Here is a 23,961-nt window from a genome sequence, read left to right as displayed (position 1 = left end):
TAGATAAATATATATATATTTTTTAAACCGACATCAATTAATTTTTTTAAAATTATTTTGTTTATATTAAATTTTAGACGCTTAATCCTAAATTTTAAATTATAATCCTAAATCTTAAAATTGAATAATATTAGCTAATTAAAAATTATTTTTCTATATTTTTTAATAAATAGATAAACAAATAAAACTTTCTTTAGAAGTTTATTCCCTCTTACATAAAATTGGTATGCAAAACACAAGTTGAGCCGGCCTTTTTTCATTTAGTTTGCAACCCATCTTAAAAGTATTTGTTAACGAAGAAAAACAGAATTTAAAAAAAATAAACAAATAATTCAGTAACTCTAACTCAGTAGTTTAATCAGTTCGATTATTAATTTGCTTTAAAATTTAGAATTTAAGATTTAAAGATTAAGAATTTAAAATTTAAAATAAAAAAAATATTTTATAAAGCATTAATTAATATTAACTAAAAAATAATTTATTTTCTAATTTAACTCATATAATACTTAATTAAATTTATCTATCTCTGGATATAGATATATTAGTAATATAGATGTAGGTTAGATGTGAACTTGTTTGTTCACACTGCATGGTTACAACATATGCATTTACACAATGCTGTGCCTCCTAACAAATGACCAGTGATGTCATACCTACCAACTCGGTAGGATTATACTATAATGTATCCAACATTGCATTGCACCAAATGTTAATGGACCCAAATATACATATCTATACCCAAATATAACGAGTAATACTTTATTTTTGGCCAGCACTTAATTATTAATAATTTACATTCCTATTTATAAAAATTTTGTACACAAAAATATATAATTTATACTTATATTTGTTAAAGATAATTTAATATTTGTGTTAGTCAAATAATAACAAAAAATACTAAAAATTAGTGTTGTCCAAGAATTTCTCTTATATAATATATAGTAATTTTGATATTTTAATAAACTAAATAAAATCAATATATTAAAAAAAAACTCCTACAGGATCATGCAAATTAATGAAGATGTAACCACTAACTATTATACACTATTAATCATTACCAAAATTTGCAGCTCAAAACATCTACCTCAGCTAGATTGATACAGTAATAGTATATACGCCATTTTAAGCTCTCTCATTCAGCAGCAGCATCAGTATCAGGAAATATTGCATTGGCCGGAGCTTCATCGGTTGTGAATCTCTGTTCTTCCAGTTTCCTTTTCCTCTCGTCCTCTCGCTCCATCTGTTCGACTACAGCCTTGGCTTTTTCGAATCTTGAGTTAACCACTTCCCAAGAAACAAGTTTATCCATGAACATCGATATATAATCAGGCCGCCGACTCTGCAAGGATAACACAAGCCAGTCATCATTACATTTAGCATGGAACAAGCCTCAGTTTTTCAATTGAATGCTTTGAAGCAAACATGTTACCTGAAAATCAATGTAGTAAGCATGCTGAACAAAGAAGAAACATTAGAGTCAGAGGATATGCATGTGCAAATTGTTTCCTCAATTCAAATCAACAACAAAAACAAATCTGAACAATACCTCCCAAACATCGATGGTAAGAAGCGGCTGCAAGAAATTAAAATAATGTAATCTCATCAGGATTTGCTATAATGCCTCGAGAAAAAAAGATTACAAAAGAATCCTAAGTAGTCTGTAAACCTTATTACATACATAATAATAGCCCCAAATAAGGGGGTTCACGGCATTGGGACTCTTCACCACGACTAGCTTTTTATCCTCATCGGATCGAAGAGGATTTACCGCATTTCCAACATCAAGTCTGCTGTCTTTGTCTATAATATCATAAACAAAAATATGGAAAGCAAGGGAAAAGGGTGCTTGATAAGTTGGATATACCACAAAAAGCAGAAATGGAAATGAATCCCGAAAATGGGAAACTGTGGTGAGACTGTGAGAAGGATAGTTACTCACATGCAAACCAAACCCATCCTGAACCAAACTGTGTTTGAGCAGCAGTCTTGAACTCATTAACAAATCCTTCGAAAGAACCAAAGTCTCGATCAATCAGTTTTAGAAGATCCTCTGATGGTTTTTCACCACCACCGCGAGGTTTCATGGACTCCCAGAAGAAATCATGATTCCACACCTGCAACAAGTAGAACAAGATTACAAAGCATGGTTCATAAACCTGAGAAGGACACTGTAGCGTGAAGCATGCATGCCTGTGCCGCATTGTTGAAAGCAGGGAGTAAATCACCCCTGTTGTACGAATTAACTATAACTTCCTCGAGCGATAGCCCATCTAAATCCGTTCCAACAATTTGCTTGTTCAGATTTTCTACGTAAGTCCTGTGGTGCTTCCCCCAATGGTACTCAAGCGTCTCCTGGCTCATAATGGGCTCCAAAGCATTCTGACAATGTTCATTACAATTGATGAAAGATATATTATCAATCCAAAATATAAATCAAAATGTCACAAGTAAAAGAAATATGGTTAGACCATGAAATATTTATAGGAGGCCCACAATTGCACAATACAATGTAAAAGACATACAGAGTTGCCCATTTATGAGTATAGAGTGGCAAGAATGTGCCAGAACTGGTGAATAGATAAAAAGAAAATGAAAGGAAAGTGAAGAAGTTGCACTCTTTACCGATGATGTTCTTGAATAATGTGACTTGGGACTTGAGAGCACTAGAATGTCGTGTTTATCTTTAGGAAGTCTGAGAGCTACTCTATCTCTCCATGCCTCAATATCTAACTAACTAATATCGTCTTCTCCTTATTTATATTGAACTAACTCTTTTGACACTAAGTATTCTATCATTGTGTGAAAGGAAGAACTTAAAAAAGGGAAATCAATTATGGAAACAAAAGAAATATCCTAGTGGACCACATAAGCAAAGCTCTGGAAAGGAGGAATAACAAAAGAGAACAGAAAATGGAAATAACTGTCAAATCATCCTAGCGAAAATTCCAATGAGGATTTGAAGTTCATATTTCATAATATGCTCAACATCTTCTGAGTAGTACAATACTAGTTGAGTAGAAATCCCGGGAATTAATCAAATTCAGACTAGGTCAAGAAAAATATTTGAATGTGTAAGAATAGCCCCCCCAAGATTAAATCACCAGGAAATATTAGAACTTTATAAAACTCATTAGTTTCTTTATTTAGAGTTCCGCTTAAGTTACAAGACTTTGTAGCGCACGCAATAAATCTAACTGAGATGCCTTTGTTGTCCAATATTTCATGTTCAATATTCTTCGCTGATGAATGACTACACACCAGACCAGGCCAGGCCAAATATAGTTTTTTACCATTGGCTTGTTTCTTAGAAAAGTAAATGCCAGTGAAAATTAGGCAGCTTGATTGATACTAATTTAGGAAAATAATAACGGAATAACTTCAAATCTTACCAGTGGATATGGTGGTGGTTTCAACTCAAATGTTGCAGAGATTTTAGCAAGTCCAAGTTTCCTTATGAATCTTCTCTGCAATGTTCAACACTTTTTCTTAAAAACCGAAACAAGTTGCTTATTCAATAACCAAACAACTAGTCGACAAGAAAAGAGCCTTATCCTACTAGTTGGAGCTGAGAAGAATATGAAAAAAGGGTTGTAGGTAAAAGATTTAGAGTGGAGTTATTCTCCAACCGATGAAACAAAGTACCAATATCCATTTTGTTACTGTTCTTACAAAAGTAGTATTTAACAATTTTGCATTATTACATAGACGAAGCAAATGCTTAAATGGTTTAATGGTCCATACCTCATTGTTTGATAATTTGGAAGCACCAGAAATGCTTGAACTTTTTAACCCTGCATATTGGAAAATAAGAGCTCAATTTGTATGCACAGACACTGTAAAACAAGTATTTCATACTATGAGTGTATCAAAATTAACTTCCAGAAGCTAATCAAGAGAGAGAGAGGAAGTGGAACCATTTGGATGGTGGGAAAGAAAAGGCGAAGAAGTAGGAGTTGTGGTTGATGGCAGTGGCAAGAGCATTATTGCTTCTGCATAGATTTAAACATAGCAAATTAAGGCGAAAGAAATGTTAATTAGGTGCATTCTTAATCACACACAAGCAAATTAAGGTTCTATTTCGAAATCGACGAACAGATAAAATCCATACCGAGAGTGGGTGAGGACAGAAGCGCAGAGGAGAGGAGTTCAAAGGTTGCAGCAGAAAGATTGGGGAATTGGGGCCATTGGATAAGAAAGTTAAATGAGAGAAAACCAAATATAAACTACAAATAATTACTATATTTATTTTTATTATTTATTATAACTTTATTTGTTTATCAAATGTAATTTTAAAGGTGACTTTATATTGTAATAATATATTCAAATTATTCGCACTAAGTTTATAATTCATAAGCGGTGCGGTTTGAGCAATTTTAAATCAAATATTAATTATACTTGTGGTGTCGTTTAGATAGAATGATTTTTTAACTTTTTTTTTTAATTTGATTTAATTCGATCCAATTTCAAACAGTTTAGATTAAATTTGTACTTTTGTAAATTAAAATATTAAATATATAAAACAATTTTTAATATCAAATTTTAAATAATCAATAATATCATAATAATTCTCAACAATATATTAAAAATTCAATAATAACATAATATAAATAAATTATAGATTAATTAAAATAATAAATAAATAAATCTCATTAAATTTATAAAATATTCACTAATAATAATAATAATATATGAAAAATATAAACATTTATAATAAATTAAATATATTATAAATAAAATTAAAATATAGTAATAAAATAATAATATTATAATACATTGTGCAGTTTTAATAGATTTTATCGGTTTTGAAAACTAAATCCAAAATTCAATCTAATCCATATTATTTGTCAAAATTAAAATCAAATCAAATTTAAATTTGTACCATTTTAATCAATTTATAGTTTGGATTGAATTGGAGAAGAAATTTAATTTAAATATGTAATATTTACGAAAATGTATAATATCTAATGTATTTACGCATTTATATAAATCTTATCATCTCAAATACAGAGTAGTTGAAAATTTAAAATCATAAAAAACACAACTCAAATACTTTGTATCTAGAAGAGTATAAAAATCTGTGTATAAATCTGATATACTGTACTTAGGATATAACCATAACAAAATTTTTGATATTGTATCCATAATACCTGCAATTTATATAAAATATTTTTTTTAAATAATATTTATCTATCTTTTATTCTTATATATTTTACTTATGAATTAGTCCGTCAATATACTATTTTTTATCAGTGTTTTTAAGCCATATATCTTTCAGATACAAATTACTTGTGTATAATTAAGCCTTGTTAACAAGCTATGTTACAAATTTCTTCTTTATTGAAATCTGATTCTTCTTCTTTGACAATGTCATATTCCAGATTTATTGATTTATGAACTAATATTGTGAAACTGAATTGTGATCTGTTGTTAGATTTGTTGCTAAATTGCTTGTTGAATTTGAATTTGCATCGATTTTGGCCTCTCTTTTTTCTTGAATTCATGTTGATGCTGTTGCGAGTCTTGTTCTGTTTGATAGTTGAGATTTGGTTGCTTCTTGATCGATTTGTGGTGGTTGCTGTTGTTACTTTAGTCTAACTTTAATGTCTTTTCACTCAATTTTTTATTCTGCAACTTCATTCCAACAAATTTCTGGCAAGCTTGGACACATATTCGGTTGGTAGCAATGATAGAACGCAATTTCGAATGTTTTCAAATTGGCAAATGAATTGAGCGCCTTTCTTAACTGAAACCATCTTAGAATTTTCCCTTTCAAACCTCTTTCCACCTCTATAAATCTCTGCTCCTCAGGTGTTTCTCTAGCGTTCCAGTATTGCTCAGTACATATTGTCCATTCAAAACCATCTCTTATCTGTACTCTTAAAAGACTAAGTAATTCTAATGGGCATAACTAGTACCCCTCCTACTATTAAATCGTAACATGTAGTGACTACTGTTTATGAATATTAGAAGTATCCAAAATCAGCAGAGGATATTATTGCTGATGTTCATTCAATTTTTGTGCTGTTGAATAATGAAGGGATTTTGAATATGAATGAATGTGATAAAATTTTGAATATAAATCAATATGATTGATGATAAATTTGGATGTTGGCATTTTATGTTTAGTTGGTTGTTTTTATTATTTGACTTTTGAGTTTATATTTGAATGAGATCATAACATTCTAGTTTATATAATACTTTTAATTTGGATGATATTTTAAAGTTTATATTAAATTATAATTATGTTTTAATGTGTTTCTTTATATTTTATTTATTATTTTATTATAAAACGGTTTTTTCAGTTCAACCACGATCAAACCGATTAAACTTATAAACCAATAAACCAATAACTAAAACGATTCGATGATCGGTTTGGTTTTTCTGATATTGTATCCATAATACCTACAATTTATATAAAATAATTTTTTCTTGAAATAATATTTATCTATCTTTTATTCTTATATATTTTACTTATGAATTACTCAATCAATGTACTATTTTTTATTACAGTATTTTTCATAATTTTATTGTAATTAATATTTAAATACTTATTACTATTATTATTATTATTATTATTTAATTTTCTTACTAATATAAAATATTTTTTATAGTATCTATTTAGTTTAATTTTTCTTTATTTTTACTACAAATTTCACTCATATTTAAAATATTAATAAAATAAATATAACACATGATCTAAAAATAAAATTATTTAATTATTAAAATTTTAAATTTTAAATAAAAAAATTTTAATTATTATAAAAATTATATAAGTCTTAATTAATTTAAATCTAAATTTTAAAAATTTAACTTAATTATCTTTACAAAAATAATTTCTAAAAGTAAAATTATTTTTTGTATTAACAACCATGTTAAAATTGTAGATAAATTGTTACTGCCTCCATATAAAGAGTACTAAATTATTAATGATTGATAAATCAAAATTATTTATACATTTTATGATTTATAATTTTAGTTATGAATGATAGTATTAATTAAAAAATACTTGTTATTTAACTAATAACTTTTAATTTTGTTTTGATAAGATCATAATATTTTTGTTGATGTAATGCTTTAAATTTGGATGACATTTTTTAATTTATATTAGACGATAAATATATTTTAGAGTGTTTATTTATATTTTTTATTTATTATTTAATTATAAACGGTTATTCCAGTTGAACCAGTTGGACCAATAAAATTAGTAAATCAGTAACTAAAACGGTTGGATAATTGATCTAATTTTTAAAACTTTGTTTTTAAGACTAGCTAATACAATAAGTTAGTTGGTAAATTATGATGTTAAAAACTTAAAATCCAATTTAATTAATATATCAAAATTAAAAACAATCTGCATTGGAATTAAATTAAATTTTAGGTTTAACTTTTAAAATTTATCTAATATAATTCAAATAAATTATCTTTTTATTTTTATAATTAAATTTACATTTTGTTTATAATATATTTTTATTTTATGAAGTGATACTATTAAATTTTGAAAATTTTCAAAAAGATATAAGAATAAAAGATGGATAAATATTATTTAAAAAAATAGTATTTTATAAATTGCATGTATCATAAATTTTGTTATGGCTGTATTTTGAGTATAGTGCTTCTGGCTTATGCATATATTTTTAAACTGTACGTACCCTAAATACAGAGTATTAAAATTGTGCTTTTTATGGTTTTAACTGCTCTATATCCAAAATGGGTAAAGTTTATGCAAATACGTAAATATACCACAGATTATATATTTTCGTAAATATTATATTTAAATTATTTAAATAAAAAATTCCTATGTCAAACAGTTATTCAAGTATACAATCAAATAATTATAAGTTAATCAATATCTAAATATATATTATATTAAGTAATTTAATTAAACATATTAAATTATATACTAATTTTAAATAATATAAAAAAGAATAAAGTATCGTTGTTGTCTGTAATATTTGGAATAAGTATTATTTGTATCCATAACATTTAAACAATCCAATTTGTATTTCTAACGTTTATAAAAGTGATTCAATGTTATCTTATATTATATTATATTTTTTTAATTATTTTATTTAGATGTATTCATTCTCAATTAGGTTTCACTTAGATATGTTCGATTTTAATATTGTACTCATTATTTGTGTATAGGTTCAATTATGTCTCTAAAAAAAGTGAATTATATAAATATTGTAGGGATTAGTTTCAACTTTTGATGATCTATGAAGTGGATTATCGATTTTGTCACAGACATTTGTAATCTAACTTTAAGAAAAGATTTTTAAAACTCCAACTAAAGTTCATTATGTGTAATTAACAGCAAGATAATATTGAATTATTTTATAAAGTTAGAAATATAAATATGACGATTTAAATATTAAGGACACAAATATCACAAAAAAAAATATTAAGAACACAAATAAGACTTATCTCAAATGTTGAGAATAAAAATATTATTTTATTTTATTAAAAATATGATATAATATAAGAATTTAATATAAAATATATAAAAATTTAATTAAAAATTCAATAAATTCATACTAACGGATGGAATAAGTAAATCATAAATATATTAAAATGTAAACTTTACATTTTTATTAATAACTTTAACATGCCCAAGTTGGGTTAAACAGGTGATAGCTAAATCTGTTATTTATACAGCTTGTCCTCTCTGCCCTGGAATGTCACGTGACTCACGTTGATTGCGTCCTTTGCTTCTTACCTTAGGTAACACGAAAATGTCCTCTCTTTTTAAAAAAAATCCCGGGCATTTAGTAATAAAGTATCTTAATACAGTAACACTAGTAAATATTCTTTAAAAAAAAATGAATATTTATTTATTATTAATTTTATAACTTATAACTGATCTAAATTTATATTTTAATACAACAATGATTAACTCCGTGTAAATTTTATTCTAATTTAATGATAATTAAGTTCATAGTCCCGCTAAAACAGTGATGGAACTTTACTTGTGAGCTATGAAAGCGATTATTCTCTTGAATGATTCATTTTAACCCGTTGGATTTCAATATAGAAGATATAAATAGCGCAAGAAACTTGAGCGCCATCTTGAGCCTTTCAAGAAACCTGAGCGCCATCTTGAGCCTTTGATTCTCAGTCTTGTCCCATGAATGGCGACCCATATCGGATCCTTCGCTGCGGGTGCATTCACCACATCGCCGCGCGTCCTGCCCCTATCGGAGCTGCTCAGCCACCCGTTCCTCCTCCAAACACCGCGCCGTAACACAAAATGCGTCAGGCTCAGAGTCAGCGCCAGTGTTTCCGACGACGGAGAACGAGGAGGAGACTCGTCGTATCTGGACATGTGGAAGAGGGCCGTTGAGAGGGACAGGAAAACCGCTCACTTCAAGAGAATTCTTGACCGTACCTCTCCCTCTCCCTCTCCACACGACGAGAGTGCCGCCACCGGTGGACTTGGGGACGATCTGGACAACAAGACCTCCAACTTCCAGAAGCTTCTACAAGTTCCCAGTGAAGAGAGGGACAGGATCCAGCGCATGCAGGTCATCGATCGAGCTGCTGCCGCAATATCTGCTGCCAGGGCCATCCTCGACGACAAAGGCACTAACGACGGGGCCAAGCCCGCCGCTAATGACGGCGCAGATTCCAATGCCAAGCTTCTAGATGGTAACATTTGGCTTCAACATTTTTACTTTTATTTTTCGTTTCTCTGGAATTGGATCTTTTGCTCTTTGAATTGGAACCGATGTTCATACTTTATAGTGTACACTGTAATTTCCTCCTCCTTCTCCCCTTCATTCTCCCTCTTTTCTTTAGGGTTTTCAGTTTGAGTTTTAAAATTTGCAAATGAATTTGTTTACATTTCGGAAAAATTGTGATCAGTACACCATTTTTTCCCCCTTAACAACGAAGAAGCATGGAATGGAGGGAAAAAAGAGGAATACATAACTTATTTTAATAAAAAGAAATAGGAATATATATATATATATATATATATATATATATATATATATATATATATATATATTCCTATTATTTTTTACTTTTTGTTTATATGATCTTCAAGCTACCAAACGAGGTTACATGGTGTTGAAATTTATACATCTGAAGTTGCCATTGCCTGAGGCTGTCTTTTGAACTTACTAATTCGGAAAGAAACTCGGTGGTTTTAGTTCTGTTTCTAAATAGATGCCACTGTCGCCGTGCTCATTGCCAGAGGCGATTCATTGGGAACCTGTTTCTTAAGCTCTTTTATATCATTATTCTGAATTGTCCCTTGTCAATTATTAATGCATGCCGTGTAGCTGTAGTCACAGCACTAGCCGATACGACCTATATACTCCTGGACAACAATAATTGTGTTTCAATAAGATAATCTTTGGCATGGTTTTCGCTTGCAGGAAAATGGGCTTATGCATATGGAGAAAACTGCAGACAAGTGGGGAAAGAATGGTAGAGGTGACGAATGGCAAGAAAAATGGTGGGAACACTACAATGCAGCTGGTCAAGCAGAGAAATGGGCACACAAATGGTGCAGTATTGATCCAAATACACCCTTGGAAGCTGGACATGCTCATGTTTGGCATGAAAGGTAACAAGAGTATAAAATTTTGGTTGAGAGTTGAAATTCGATGCATTTAATGCTCATTGTTTAAACATATAGTGATTTCAACAAGACGATGTAGACTGAAATATTTTGAGCAATTTATATTTTTATTGGACCAAGATTTTGTGAAAGCAAATTACTACTACCTTCAAGGTTTGTGCTGAGAAATTCAGAGTGAATGTAATTTATCCTCTTTTGAGAAACAATAAGAAAAATTGGCAACTTGTTCTGGCTCCTGAATCCTGATAGTGTTTTTTCATCTTTACATTCCAACTTTTTTCCCTCTTGGATTAAGGGTGCTGTGTTTTTTTCAGGTGGGGCGAAACGTATGATGGATATGGTGGCAGCATTAAATACACAGACAAATGGGCTGAGCGCCGCAAGGGTGATGGATGGGAGAAATGGGGTGACAAATGGGATGAAAATTTTGATCTAAATGGCCATGGTGTTAAGCAGGGGGAGACCTGGTGGCAAGGTAAGCATGGAGATCGCTGGAACAGAACTTGGGGAGAGCAACACAATGGTTCTGGATGGATTCACAAGTACGGTAAGAGCAGCAGTGGAGAACACTGGGACACACATGTTATTCAAGATACTTGGTATGAAAGATTCCCTCATTATGGTTTCTATCACTGCTTTGAAAACTCGGTGCAACTCAGGGAAGTTCCAAAACCATCTGATATACTGGAACCTTAATCTTCCTAACTCGTCTGATATTCATATACGGGAAGCTTAACCCCCTTTTCTTCCCAACCCACAATTCTACAAAATGCTATGTGTCCTGAGTATAGTAACACAGTGACTATATGTAGTGAATAGTGTGATACATAATCTAGTGCATTTACATTATGTTTATGCATATATTTGTAGAGGTTGTTTTTCAATTTCTGTGTGGTTGAGTCATAGTAGTAGTTATGCATAGATCGTACTCAAGGTTCTAATGGCTTATGGCCTTTTTGCTGTATAAATGAAATGCGAGCCTGGCCTCACACGAATTGTCAAGATACCATTAGTTGGACGTGTGATGAAATATTGAAATGAAGTGAAATGCATAATATTGAATATTCAACTCTTTATCTTGCATTTTACACGCCTTGACCCGTAACGTATGCCTCTTCCTTTTCTGGTATCATCAGATTTATCTATATTATTCTTTATTTCTTAACAGAAGGAAAAATTATATATTCTACTCTGAAAATGATCTCAATAAACACTTTGGATTAAATAAATCCCAATTAGTGCTATATCGCCAAAGATACAATAAGACTGGAAGAAACTTAACAACACAATTAAGGGTGAGTCAAGTTTGTCAAAATTAGTCTGCGTCACGAAAATGGATCTTGTGTCTCTTTTCTCATTAGTACTTAGCTTGTTCAACAATAGTTGTCATTGATTATCACTATCATCAGTCCATGGCAACCTTGATGCTAAGTGGAGTTGAAAAAGAACAAGGGTGCACTGTCTTATGGTAACAAGAACAAGAGGAGCAGATGCAGCCGCAGCAGCAGTATCTCAGCCACTACTACTAGGCCAGCCTCTCAGCCCAGGTTCATCCAACACAAAAGGGAGGCATTTTGGTTCTACAGGTTCTTGTCTATCGTGTATGATCAAATCATAAACCCGGGACACTGGACTGAAGACATGAGGGATGATGCACTCGAGCCTGCAGATCTCTACGACCATCGGCGGAGGAACAGGGTTCACCACTCTTGGCATAGTCAAGCATGTGAATGCTAACAATGTTACAATTCTTGATCAGTCCCGTCACCAGCTGGCCAAGGCCAAGAACTAGCAACCGTTGAAGGAATGCAACATTATCGAAGACGATGCTGAAGATCTCCCATTCCCAACTGATTATGCCGACGGATATATTTCTGCTGGAAGGTATATCAATTCAATCTTTTGCTCTAAGCGATGTTACTTGATTCTTTTACTCAAAAGAAACAAAAAATTCTGGATAGCTGGATATTTTGCTAACATTTGGTAGCCAAAATGATGTGGTATGATTATTATAGACTTGGGATAAATAAGAGATTGATTTTCTGTACATTAGTGCAGAAACAATGTGCTTGGAAGCAGGTTGAAGCATAAGTAGAACAAAGTGTTAGCCTGGATGATGGTAAGTCATCAGCATCATCTTTTAGGATATGTTATGACTTATGGTTTTGTTGTTCAGTATTGAATACTGGCCAGACCCACAGCGAGGCATTAAGAAAGCATACAGAATCACCCAAAAAGAACATGACTCTGAAACTTCATTAATCACTTGTCACTTGTCACTGACTTTCATTTAACGCACTTCGTTAAAATCACAACTAATAACCTTCAGATCTTTTGATTCATGACCACTTGCACTTCTATATATTACCGTCTGTACTTAATGATAAGTTAACCATGATCTAAAATCATTCAACAAAAGAAAACTATCTTCAATATATGCAATACATTTTTTATGTGTTCTCTTAGCGTACGGTGTATATACATATATTGCATGCTATAATGCCTATTATTATGATGGTAAAATACGAGTAAATTATCATTTCTAACCATAAATAATTTAAATACTGACAAATCTAATTAAAAAAAAATTAAAGTTTACTCATAAAAAATAAGTTTGGATCGACAAAATTATCCAAATATTAAAAAATTATAAAAAAATTTTAAATTAGCATTTTTCTAACCCTAATTTCATTCACAAAATCTATCTCATTCTTAATCTATCTGCTTCTCCCCCATAGTCATCACTTTCCTCAGATGCCATGAGGCCCAGCATCCCATTGTTCACTCAATTTTGTAAGAGAGAGAAAAAGTGGCGTGATAATACATAATAGAGAACTTTAAAGCTCTTTATCTTCTACGATCACTCAATTAGCCTCCTCTATATTCCAATCTCAAACTGAATGTTTTAACTTTTAAGCAAATTTATAAAAAAAATTTAGTGTTATAAAATAAATAAATAAATAAATAAAATATACTAAATATAAAATAAAAATATATAAATAAAAAATTTTAGTATTAATATTTACTAATATAATTAACTTAATATAATAAAAATAATTCGTATATTTATTTAATATATGTAGTAACATAAAGAAAAAAAAGATAAATATTAACAATATATATAAAAAAGAAGAATTATTGTTATTGTTCTGTGTGTAATCTTTTTGTCTCAGACGTACAAAATTTACTTATCAAACCTTATTAATTTTGTTTCGTCCTAAAAACTTGTTCCTCTCAACATAGAAAAATTGACATCCATCTTCCATTTTTATCCATTCTTATCACAACATTTAATTCTATTTTTCTCAGTGCTAGCTTGTCTATCATTTTAATATAACACTAGATTAAGACTCATGCCATGCATGAAGAACTAAATTAATTATATTATATAGTATAAATTTAAAATGCTATATATATATTAATTAAGGATATATTAGATAATATGTAAATTAATTTTAAATTTAAAAATTAATTTGTAAAAATATTGTGTAATATATTTATTTAATTTTACAATTTATATATGATCCAATAATATTATTATTCAACAAAAAAAATATATAAAAGATATATATTGTTTTAATATAGATAATAATTGTGCTTAATTTTATTTTATAATTTAATTAAATAATTATATAAATTAAATTTAATTAATTAAAAAACTTTAAAATTTTGTCAAGTAGCTTAGCAGTAGATGATAAATCACAATTTAAAATAAAAAATTATGAAAATAATTTAATAATTATAAACAATAAAATTATACGTAAATTAGACGATAAATAATAAAAATATTCAATTGAAATTTATTCACCTAATTTTATATAATTATTTTTTATTTTTATTTTTTAAATAGTTACTTTTATTTTTGTTTTTTTAGATTATATTTAAATACTATGATACAGTAATAAAACTATTAGATAAAATATAAGTATAGATTTTATTAATATTTTGATAATTAAAAACCATATTCAATTTGTTTAATTTTATTCTTCATGAATCATAATAATATGTATTTTCAATAATATTATACAACTAAATAATATTAAAAAAATATAAATTGTAAAAAAAAATAGTAATATATAAACAACAAAAATACTATATAATTTATTAAAAAAAATTAACATTAGCATTAACAACAATAGCATAACCTACATCTCATTGTGGTATACTTTTTTATATAGATTTTGTTTTTGAAATTAAAAAAATTTGAAAACGGGGTCGTTTCCCTTTAACAGCACCCCGGGGCCGGATGGCCTTATCCTAATGCTGATCACCCACCTCTCACCTCTCTTCTTCAAGCTCACTCACTCTCACTCTCTCGTCTCCGGTATCTCGCTTCTCTCGCGGCCGCCTTCCTGCGCTCGCTTCACTGGAGGCAGAAGCAGACGGAACCAGTATCTGGTCCCTCGGGTGGTGGTCGTTGTCGTCTTTTTGCTTCGGCCGTCAGTTGGTCCCTGGGAAGGTGAGCTTCAGCCTCCTTCGGCGCTGTTATTTATTTTTCAATTTCATTGCTGTAAATCATCACTACATCTTCAATTTGTTGTTCAAAGTTGAGTTTGTTGCTGAAATAATGATTTCGCTAATTTTGTTTTGCTGTAAATCATATTTGGAGAATTGGAGGTAAAGTTTTTGTTGCTGAAAGTTATTGAATTTGTTGTTAGAAATAGAATTTGTTGCTGTAAGTTGAATTTGATGCTGAATATATCACTGAGCAAATTTTTTTGTTGCTGGAAGTTGAATTTGATGTTGAACATATGACCGAGAGTTGAATTTGTTGCTGATTATCATCAATGAACCTTAAGAGCTTGTTTGGAATGCTTAGAATTAGAATTCGCTCAAGAATTGAATTCTTTTTCTTGTTTTGGAACAACTAAAAATGATTTATTTGAATTCCTTTGAAAATTCCAATTCTTATTTTTCTTTGATTTGTAAATCAGACCGTCTGATTTCCAAATCCACTCACACACTCTTCAAAATTGAATGCTATTCTATTAATATATTATAGTTATTCCAAATCATGGAATTGAGTTTCAAATAGAAATGAATTATTTTCTTAAAGGAAATAGAATTCTTTTCAAATGTTAAATGGATTTCAAACAAGCTCTAAATTTGTTGCTGTATATAATCACTTGGCTAAATCTTTTGTTGCTGTAAATTATGGATTGTGTTATCTTTTGCTTTTCCTTGTTCATTTAAATTGAGAAAGAATTTTGTACTATTGACTAGTTTTTGCATCATTAGTTATGTCTAAGAATTGATACTTGATTATTATTAATACATTTGTGAATACATGTACTTTAACTTTTGATTTTAATTTTATTTTTATAATTTTATATTTTATTTAATTATAACCGGGTTAATCGGGTGAATCAGTGACCCACCGGTTAAACCAGTGATCCGGTGGTATGACCGGATTCATTACCGGTTCGGTTCTCATAACTATATTAGTAAGTATAGGAGCGAAAGTGAGTTGTGTGAAGGAGAGCGAGAGATAAGAAAGAAGAATGGCAATGGCAATGGCAGGTTGTTCACTGGTATCCACCTTTCCCCTCAAATTGAAGCCTCCGAAAACAAAAACCTCTTCATCCAATCTCTTTCATCCAGGCAAGTGCAACTCCATTTCCTTATTTATTTATATTCAATTAACATAATTTGAACTCCAAAGTCCAAACTAATAATTTATTATGCTTCCTGTGCATTTTCTTTCTTTCAGAGCTTGCCTTCGTCACTTCCCACCTCAGCGGCATTAAAATTTCGTACCACCCTTCTCCTACGCCCCTTCTTGCGCCCTCTCCAAAGTTCTTACCTTTGCAGCCTCTTGCTCGTAACTCCTCTACCCTTATCCCTCAATTTCTATTTTTTATCTTTCATTGTTTGCTAGCTGCCATGCACCATCTCTAATTAACTTCATACTAGATACTTGAGAGGTGAGACATCAATTACAAGTTTCATATTCCAACCTTTTTAACATCATATGTTGCGTTTCAATAGTGAAATTTCCAAATGCCTTCTCCTGCACTTCACTGACCCTTAAACCACCATTACTAAAAGTAAAACTACCCAATCGTTATCAGTTGAAGGACTCTGACTTGTGAAATCTCCTTCTTGGTCACATGATTGGACGAGTACACATTAACACATTTATTCACCCAGGATGTATCTTATTCATTTTGATGGTTCCTGATACTGGAAATATTGATGGATGGACAACTGGATCTGGAAGAAAGATTAAGATGGTGGATACCCATATGCTGTCATGATTTTAGCCAAGCATTTGAGTTCTTCAACCTGTTCGATGCTACAAAGTCTCCAAGTATCTCTGCTTGATTCATCCATTATGAGTTTGCACTCTGCCAAAAGAACAGCCTTGTTTAAGCAGCTAACGAAGTGAAAATCAATCGTTGACATGGCCAAAAGTAACTAAGGGAGGTTTACCAAATAGTTAATTACTCCCTAATTACTATATTTTGTGTTTAGCTATGAGTAGGTGATTACAAAAATGTTGTGTCCTGCACCAGGCTGTTAAAGGTAGTGATTTGAATGGCTACCACAACACTTGAGTTATTATAAAGACTACACAACCCATAAACCGATAACTTCCACGTGATCATGCGATATTGTATGTATATTGAAGGAAGACCACCGCTTTTTTTTTAGTTGAAGCTTGTGTTAATTGTTTGATCAGATCATTAGAAATTGGAAATAGAAAAAAGTGATGCTGAAGCTACCAACTGTGATTTTGAAGCTTCTTCGTATATTGTCTTGTGGCTGGACAATTACTATATATTACAATTTCACTTTTCCTGGACTCAAGAAACTAACACTGATATTTACTCGAGCTTCAGCCTGATCTTAAGAGCGACATATGCTATAGTTCTACAGTCTTCATTTTTTTTAAGAGGATGACATGCATGGCTAACAATATGCTAATATGGATGTTACTCATTGATGGCAAGTTAGATTATCATTAGTGGCGGAGAAACCTAATTGGAATCTGTTATGTTTTATTGACACTTGACAGAGATTGATTATTCTATTATCTTATTTTTTATTTGATTTGATTATTATTATTGTTATTATTATTTACTTTTTTATCTTTTTTATTCAGGGAGAGTTTGTCCCTTCACTGGAAAGAAAGCAAACAAGGCCAACAAAGTATCTTTCTCAAACCACAAGACAAAGAAACTGCAGTTTGTAAACCTGCAGTACAAGAGGATCTGGTGGGAAGCCGGGAAGCGCTATGTAAAGCTTCGGTTATCAACCAAGGCATTGAAAACCATAGAGAAGAATGGACTCGATGCAGTCGCGAAGAAAGCTGGAATTGACCTCCGGAAGAAATAAGACCACCTGATTATGGATGTAGTTGTATGAAAGAACAAATTCAAGTTCGTTGATATTATTTGTTGATTTTGTTTTTAATGTTACTTTTAGAAACTATGAATGATTCTAGCAATGGTTGAAAGAAGATATTGTGAGAAGCACAAACGGAATATCTTGAGAATTGATATGCCTCTTGTAATTCCTGCACATTTTTAATTTAAGCTACACAAATGAGTCTTCTTACCAAGGGCTAATATCATCTACTCCTATACTGTTAAAATCATTTAGGGCTAATATCACTGTAAAAGGGTTTCAAACAATGGTAAATTCCATTTGCTGATAATGGAGGTGTTACATCTATGGAATTGACAAGGGAAAGGTACAATCAACTATGACAAGATATACTTTCGCAGATGAAATATATTAAGATACTTGTTCAGACAGAAACACAACACATATACATGTACATTATATTGGGAGCTGCATAACATGTTCGGCCATCATATCAAGATTTCAATTTATTTACAAGCAGACCATTCGGCATAATGCTTATGATCAGGATCCTTATGCAAAGGAATTTGGAATAAAAAGTGAAAAGCTAGCTTCTGTTGAAGCAAGAATTCTTCCTGCCCCTTGGGTAATGTGCTCCTCCTCCAAAAATATGAGTTGCTGAAAGTAGAATCTCTTCTTTTTTGCTACAACTATTGATCTGTTGCACTTTTGTTTGCAGCTTAAATATCATGGAAGTGGGGAAGAAAAGAGTTGTTTACCTCAAGTTGGTCAATGAAATATGATGAACAAGGTATTGTATACATTGATACCATTTATATGTTCTCAAGTTGTGGCAAAATTCAACTGTTCTACCTTGTTTTGTGCTGAATTCTGTCATCCACGTCAGTTGTTATTATATTCTCTTCTTGTTTGACCTAGAGTTTTTAAGTGATAGCTTTTAACATGGTATTTTGTATACTATTACTAAAATATGCAGAAAATGATTAATGGCATGACCGTTAGTTAGTCGGTGGGCATGCATAAAATTTTCATGGAGCGTGCAAGACAGTGTTGGCTGCCCATTTTGTAATGAGCTTGCTCAAATGTGTCAAGTATCTGGAATGGTACTTTTCCTTCTGTTCTATTTGTTGTTTGGCGCGATGAGAAAAATTTCCTGTTGTTTTTTCATCTTTGTAGGAGTTTAATCCGGAACCTGTTATCCCCATATATACAATGCTCAATAGCATGTTTACCAGGTAATCAACAACCAAAATGAAAGGAAAGGGATTGGAGCTTTTGTTGGCAATATTACCTGACAACAATGGTTCTCTCTATGGTAAATCACATTGTTGATAATGAACGTAGATTTTTGTATCATAAATGATTGCTCTTTGCTTCAGTTGAAAATTGTCAACATTCGCATAAAATCTTCTATTTTCAAGTCTCGAGAATTTGTGAAACTGACCTTGGTTTGATTTCTCAAGATCACTAAGCAGTATTTGGCTAATCTGTCTTTGAAAATCAATGTGAAGGTTTGTTTTCACTCAAATATCTGTCACATGCAATAACACTTCCCTGAGCAAAATTTGTAGTCTACTTTCACTCTGTTATTTCTTAGACAATTCTCTGTCCTTGTTTGCTTTTTCCACTATTGAATGGACAAGCTCGTTTTTTCCCCCCAGAAATTCATATTCATGGTTGCAAGTTGTTAGCCTAATCAACATTATGCCCTTTATTATTCCATTTGTATTCATGTCATTTTATTTTTATTATTATTATTATTATTATTATTATTATTATTATTATTATTTTTCCAAAACGCTGCTGTGTTAGGCCAATGTAGGCATCCTTACTCTACAGATATATGTCGAAGTTACTCTCACTTCTATGGAATACTTACAACTGATTCTTTTTTATGCAGATGGGAAGTAGAAAACACTGTGCTTGTTGATGCAGCAAGCTGCAGAACACCATTAGTTAGTGACATACCAACTATAATATTTGGAGCAGATGTTACTCACCCTGAAAATGGAGAAAACTCTACTTTCTTGGTCATTTCATGATAGAATTACAATTGAGTCTATGACTTGCACTTTCCTCATTCAAGTTAAGGTTTCTATTTGTGGTCCTCTTTTGTGCAGGAAGGAAACTGGACAGAAACCACTGATTACATTCTACCGGAATGCAATCCAAGCTATGCAAGGTCTATATGCATGTTTGAATAACAGAGATCTTTAAGCAAAACTATTAATTCTTGAGTGCATTGATAAGAATTTAGAATTTATGATTTAGGAATAAAAAAAATTTTAAAAATTAATTAAAAATAATTAATTTCATAGTTGAATTCAGAATACGAAAAATTTTAAACCAAACTTTCAAACCATCTTATAGAATAATCCATAATTTGATACACGTAATTGTTAACAAATGGCTTATTATGAATATTGAGTAGCTAGGAAAATTTTGATCCTCTTCTTTCTAAACATATAATTGATGATTTCTTTAATTTCTACTCTACAGGATCTTTTTAAATGGTCGATTTTCTTAAACATTCTTGTAGCGATTCATCATAAATAATAGTTACTTTAATTTGTACCATTTATTTAGCATCTATATATCTTGCCATCATAAATAATTTTTATTGGTTAATTATATATTTAGATTATTTTTAATTAATAAAACAAAAACAACGCATATTGAAGGTTAGAAGAATGTGTCTAAATATTATTTATTATAAAAAAAAATGTATGAGTGATATGCTTTTTAAGTCTTATTTCCTTCACCTGTAATATTTGTCATTAATCACCGAACGAATTTTTCTTATCAATTGTATTAGGTGAACAAGCCTAAATAAACTTCGCCAACCTAAAGTAATAAATGATATGACTATTTTCTAAAATATTTTTATAATTCAAATATCTAATCTTATAACGGATAAAAATGACTTGAGAAATGCAATTATTTTTGCTCATCATTTTTAGTCATCAATTTAATTTTTTTAGTTTAGTAATTTAACAATATATCTTAACTCACATTTCTAAAAATATTTCACTCTATTTATCCACAAAAAATTTGGTCTCACACCTTTCACCTTTCTCTTCTTTTACTGCAACCGGAAAGGCTTCACTCTCCCTTTTCTGTTGCGCCGTCACCAACGCATTTATATATATACAACGCATTTATGTACAAGTTAAAGATAATGCTAAATGCAACACATCCTTATTAATTTTCATATTAGAACACTTTCAAGCAGGAGATATTAAAGTTTCTATTTATATATACAATGCAATTTAAATACAATAATATTTGTACCACAGAAAGCATTTGAGACTTACAACACTAGTGTTATGTGTTAGAATACATTGAACAATTGGTGTTAGAACAATGCATCAACCACACCAAGAATTGTAACCTCTGCTTCTAGTAAAGAACTATCTTTCACTAGATACCCATTGTATTGGCTAGTGAAATTATTAAGCAACATGAATCTGTGATAACCAATTTCACCACTTGACCCACTAACCCAGTAATTACCTGCAATAAGGGGTAAATAAGTTTTTATTTAGTTATTATTTGAAAATGTAAGAAATTTTTAATTAAACTCTAAAATAATCTTTTAAATTAATCGGATATATTAAAATAGTCTCCAAAATTTCAATTGCACCAATTATTTAAATTAGTAAAAGTGCACAATATTATTCTTTCAATTATTTTCTCCAAAATTCCAAAACTTTAAATACCATTTTGTGTGACTAGCATTATTTCTCATGGTGGAATGCTTCCCATAAAAATAACCACCTTATATGCTTTACCTTTCCCAAACCAGTCATTACTCTGTTTCTGATCAAGGATGCGCAGTGTTATTTGTGCATATATTTTGGATCTTGAAAGAAGGCTTGTTGGGTCAGCTAAGGCTATGTACAAAGAAAGATATCCACTTCCTTGTCCTTTGGGATAAAGTTTCATTATCCTGTGAAAAAAAAAAATTCAATATTTATATTTTAAAATGTATTTTATATTAATGATTGATTTTGGTAGTTAAGTTTAGTTTATACCTAGCATGGTTGATAAATAAATAAATTTAGAGGTTGATTTTGCATAATGCAAAATATTTGTACATTAAATAATTTCTTTTTCTTTTATTTTGTATTTGATGTATTTCGGTTGAAAATAAAATAAAACTTTAAATTAGTCCTTAGAAAACTAGTGTGATAATTTGATATTTGAAATAAGTGTAACAATTTGGTTAATACAGAAAAAAAATACGAATTACAAAATCTGGTTTCAACAAGTTCTATTATTCAATAATTTTGTGTTTTACTAACAAAAGTACAAAATGTCAACATATTTTATAAAATCCTATGTATTTTCTCTCCTAATTAGTAATTTTATTAATTCGGCAATTTTGAGTTCAATTAGAAAGTTAATATTTTCAGTCAAATTTTTTAAATTTTAAATCCTAAATTATAAAGTTTAAATTCTAAACACTAAATTTTAAATTATTATATATCCTAAATTCTAACCCTAAACTCAAAATTTTCCAAAAATAAAAGTTAAAAAGATAATTTTACAATTAAAAAAATGTTAACTAATGTTGGTTATCTTAAAAAGTGGGTTTCTATTTTTTTATATTTTTTAGGTTACTCCAAGATTTTATAGGTGGGACCAAGAATAAATAGGTAAGACCAAGAATAAATATGAAAGAGAAACTATTCAATGGTAGAAGATCACACTTTACTCTCTAAAGTGAAATTCAAAATTTAGTGGATCCAAATCCAAAAAAATGGACCCAAAAAAAAGGGGGTAAAACCTTTAAATACCTTGGGTGACTAAGTAGTTGTGATTGTTTTGATCAAGCACAAAGAAACGAAGATTGACACAGATTTCCCAGTCAGGATTAAATGAACTTGTTCCCTCCAATGCCAAGTATAGTGAAATGTGGTCTTTGACATTCTTGCCCTTGTTTCCACTTGGATATAGAATCAAGTTCCTATCATATATTTCATTATTATTGCTTGTATATATATTAACACATGAATTCATTTAGAAATAAAAATAATTATATATATATACCACTTATAGCCTCCAGCTTCAAATATCCCTGATTCATATCTTTCTATGGAATTATTTGTGAGAAATGAGAATTGGATTTTTACTAAGTAATGAGCTGGTGGAGAATTTGATATGAATCTTGAAATGCCTGCAATACATTACATATAAATCCATTATATTCTTCTCACTAGTATAAAACTAATTACATGCATATATTGAAGAGACATAAAGGGACAAACTAACCATCTTGGAAATCCATGGTGAAACACAAGTTTGTAAATGAATTATTTCTTATATATATGGATAGAAAAATTTTATTTTATTTTCATATACTATGCTTGAAGAATGTTGCTTTAGCTCAGTACAAGACACAAAATTATTCCTACTTTTAGCATTCTTGCACAGGGAATTTTTTTTATAAATTTTTTAAGAAGTACTTATATATGTATTATATTTAAAAAATTCTACTGCATGTATCCAATATATTAGCTAGCAAACCAATTAATCGTATAAAATATATATTAAAAATAAATTAAATAATATATATATATTTATACACAAATATATGATAGTTGATTTAGTAATTGATTTTTAATGTATATATAGTATTTTTTATTTTCAAACAGAGAATTGCTTCTGGTTTATGAATATTCTCTGCTTCAAATTGTAATGTTGTATGTTGAATGATAAATGTGATATGCTATCTTAATGTAGAGAATTATTGCTTAGCCTTTTATGAATATTCTCTACTTCAACTTGTTTACCAAGAAATCTTGGAGAGCATAATCAATAAATGAGGTTTGTCCTAAACATGAGAATTGTCTTGGGAATTCAAAGATTTAAGTTTTGAATTACCAAGGATGGTTTGTTTTCTGTTCATGAATATTCTTTTCTTAGCAACAAGTAATACTATTGAAATTCTCTTTGAATTATAGTGTGCCTTTGTTTTTAGCTGTTTCTTCGTTATTTGTTGTTAGGATAAATTATAAAAAATACACTTGAATTATTTTATTACT

The 23,961-nt window shown here is 30.0% G+C and overlaps 4 protein-coding genes and 1 long non-coding RNA gene across 9 annotated transcripts; 3 read left to right on the top strand and 2 right to left on the bottom strand.

The window, feature by feature from the left end:
- Positions 1 to 908: 908 nt before the first annotated feature.
- Positions 909 to 4,276, bottom strand: LOC112707776 (superoxide dismutase [Fe], chloroplastic). The gene is made up of 10 exons (XM_025759723.3): positions 4,109 to 4,276; positions 3,915 to 3,989; positions 3,742 to 3,791; positions 3,390 to 3,464; positions 2,191 to 2,379; positions 1,940 to 2,114; positions 1,679 to 1,800; positions 1,547 to 1,573; positions 1,430 to 1,453; positions 909 to 1,339 (listed from the first exon to the last, which is right to left on the bottom strand). Exons 2-10 carry the CDS (start codon positions 3,979 to 3,981, stop codon positions 1,133 to 1,135), a joined length of 936 nt encoding a protein of 311 aa, XP_025615508.1. The 5' UTR covers positions 3,982 to 3,989; positions 4,109 to 4,276; the 3' UTR covers positions 909 to 1,132.
- A 4,749-nt stretch (positions 4,277 to 9,025) lies between these two features.
- LOC112705420 (protein LIKE EARLY STARVATION, chloroplastic) lies at positions 9,026 to 11,654 on the top strand. The gene is made up of 4 exons (XM_025756250.3): positions 9,026 to 9,645; positions 9,742 to 9,749; positions 10,380 to 10,570; positions 10,900 to 11,654. Exons 1-4 carry the CDS (start codon positions 9,129 to 9,131, stop codon positions 11,279 to 11,281), a joined length of 1,098 nt encoding a protein of 365 aa, XP_025612035.1. The 5' UTR covers positions 9,026 to 9,128; the 3' UTR covers positions 11,282 to 11,654.
- A 3,088-nt stretch (positions 11,655 to 14,742) lies between these two features.
- On the top strand, positions 14,743 to 18,149 carry LOC112707775 (large ribosomal subunit protein bL28c). Of its 4 annotated transcripts, none has more exons than XM_025759717.2 (4): positions 14,743 to 15,044; positions 16,040 to 16,186; positions 16,296 to 16,406; positions 17,691 to 18,149. In XM_025759717.2, the coding sequence occupies exons 2-4, from the start codon at positions 16,087 to 16,089 to the stop codon at positions 17,921 to 17,923; spliced, it is 444 nt and encodes a 147-aa protein (XP_025615502.1). In that variant the 5' UTR covers positions 14,743 to 15,044; positions 16,040 to 16,086; the 3' UTR covers positions 17,924 to 18,149. The 4 variants fall into 4 exon arrangements, with proteins under 4 accessions (XP_025615502.1, XP_025615504.1, XP_025615503.1 ...); XM_025759719.2 differs by having other exon boundaries at positions 15,956 to 16,186; XM_025759718.2 differs by having other exon boundaries at positions 14,746 to 15,044; positions 16,031 to 16,186.
- Positions 18,150 to 18,888: 739 nt separating this feature from the next.
- Positions 18,889 to 20,137, top strand: LOC140174909 (uncharacterized). Of its 2 annotated transcripts, none has more exons than XR_011865052.1 (3): positions 18,889 to 19,017; positions 19,150 to 19,229; positions 19,815 to 20,137. It is a non-coding gene; the product is annotated as an uncharacterized lncRNA (long non-coding RNA). The 2 variants fall into 2 exon arrangements; XR_011865051.1 differs by having other exon boundaries at positions 19,138 to 19,229.
- A 1,011-nt stretch (positions 20,138 to 21,148) lies between these two features.
- On the bottom strand, positions 21,149 to 23,354 carry LOC112708469 (MATH domain and coiled-coil domain-containing protein At1g31390-like). The gene is made up of 5 exons (XM_072201753.1): positions 23,189 to 23,354; positions 22,967 to 23,093; positions 22,714 to 22,883; positions 21,706 to 21,863; positions 21,149 to 21,427 (listed from the first exon to the last, which is right to left on the bottom strand). Exons 1-4 carry the CDS (start codon positions 23,202 to 23,204, stop codon positions 21,859 to 21,861), a joined length of 318 nt encoding a protein of 105 aa, XP_072057854.1. The 5' UTR covers positions 23,205 to 23,354; the 3' UTR covers positions 21,149 to 21,427; positions 21,706 to 21,858.
- Positions 23,355 to 23,961: the final 607 nt, after the last annotated feature.

The sequence above is a fragment of the Arachis hypogaea genome, chromosome 8 (genome assembly GCF_003086295.3).
Source record: "Arachis hypogaea cultivar Tifrunner chromosome 8, arahy.Tifrunner.gnm2.J5K5, whole genome shotgun sequence".
In the NCBI taxonomy this organism is placed as follows: domain Eukaryota; kingdom Viridiplantae; phylum Streptophyta; class Magnoliopsida; order Fabales; family Fabaceae; genus Arachis; species Arachis hypogaea.
This window is presented reverse-complemented; position numbering and strand designations above follow the sequence as displayed.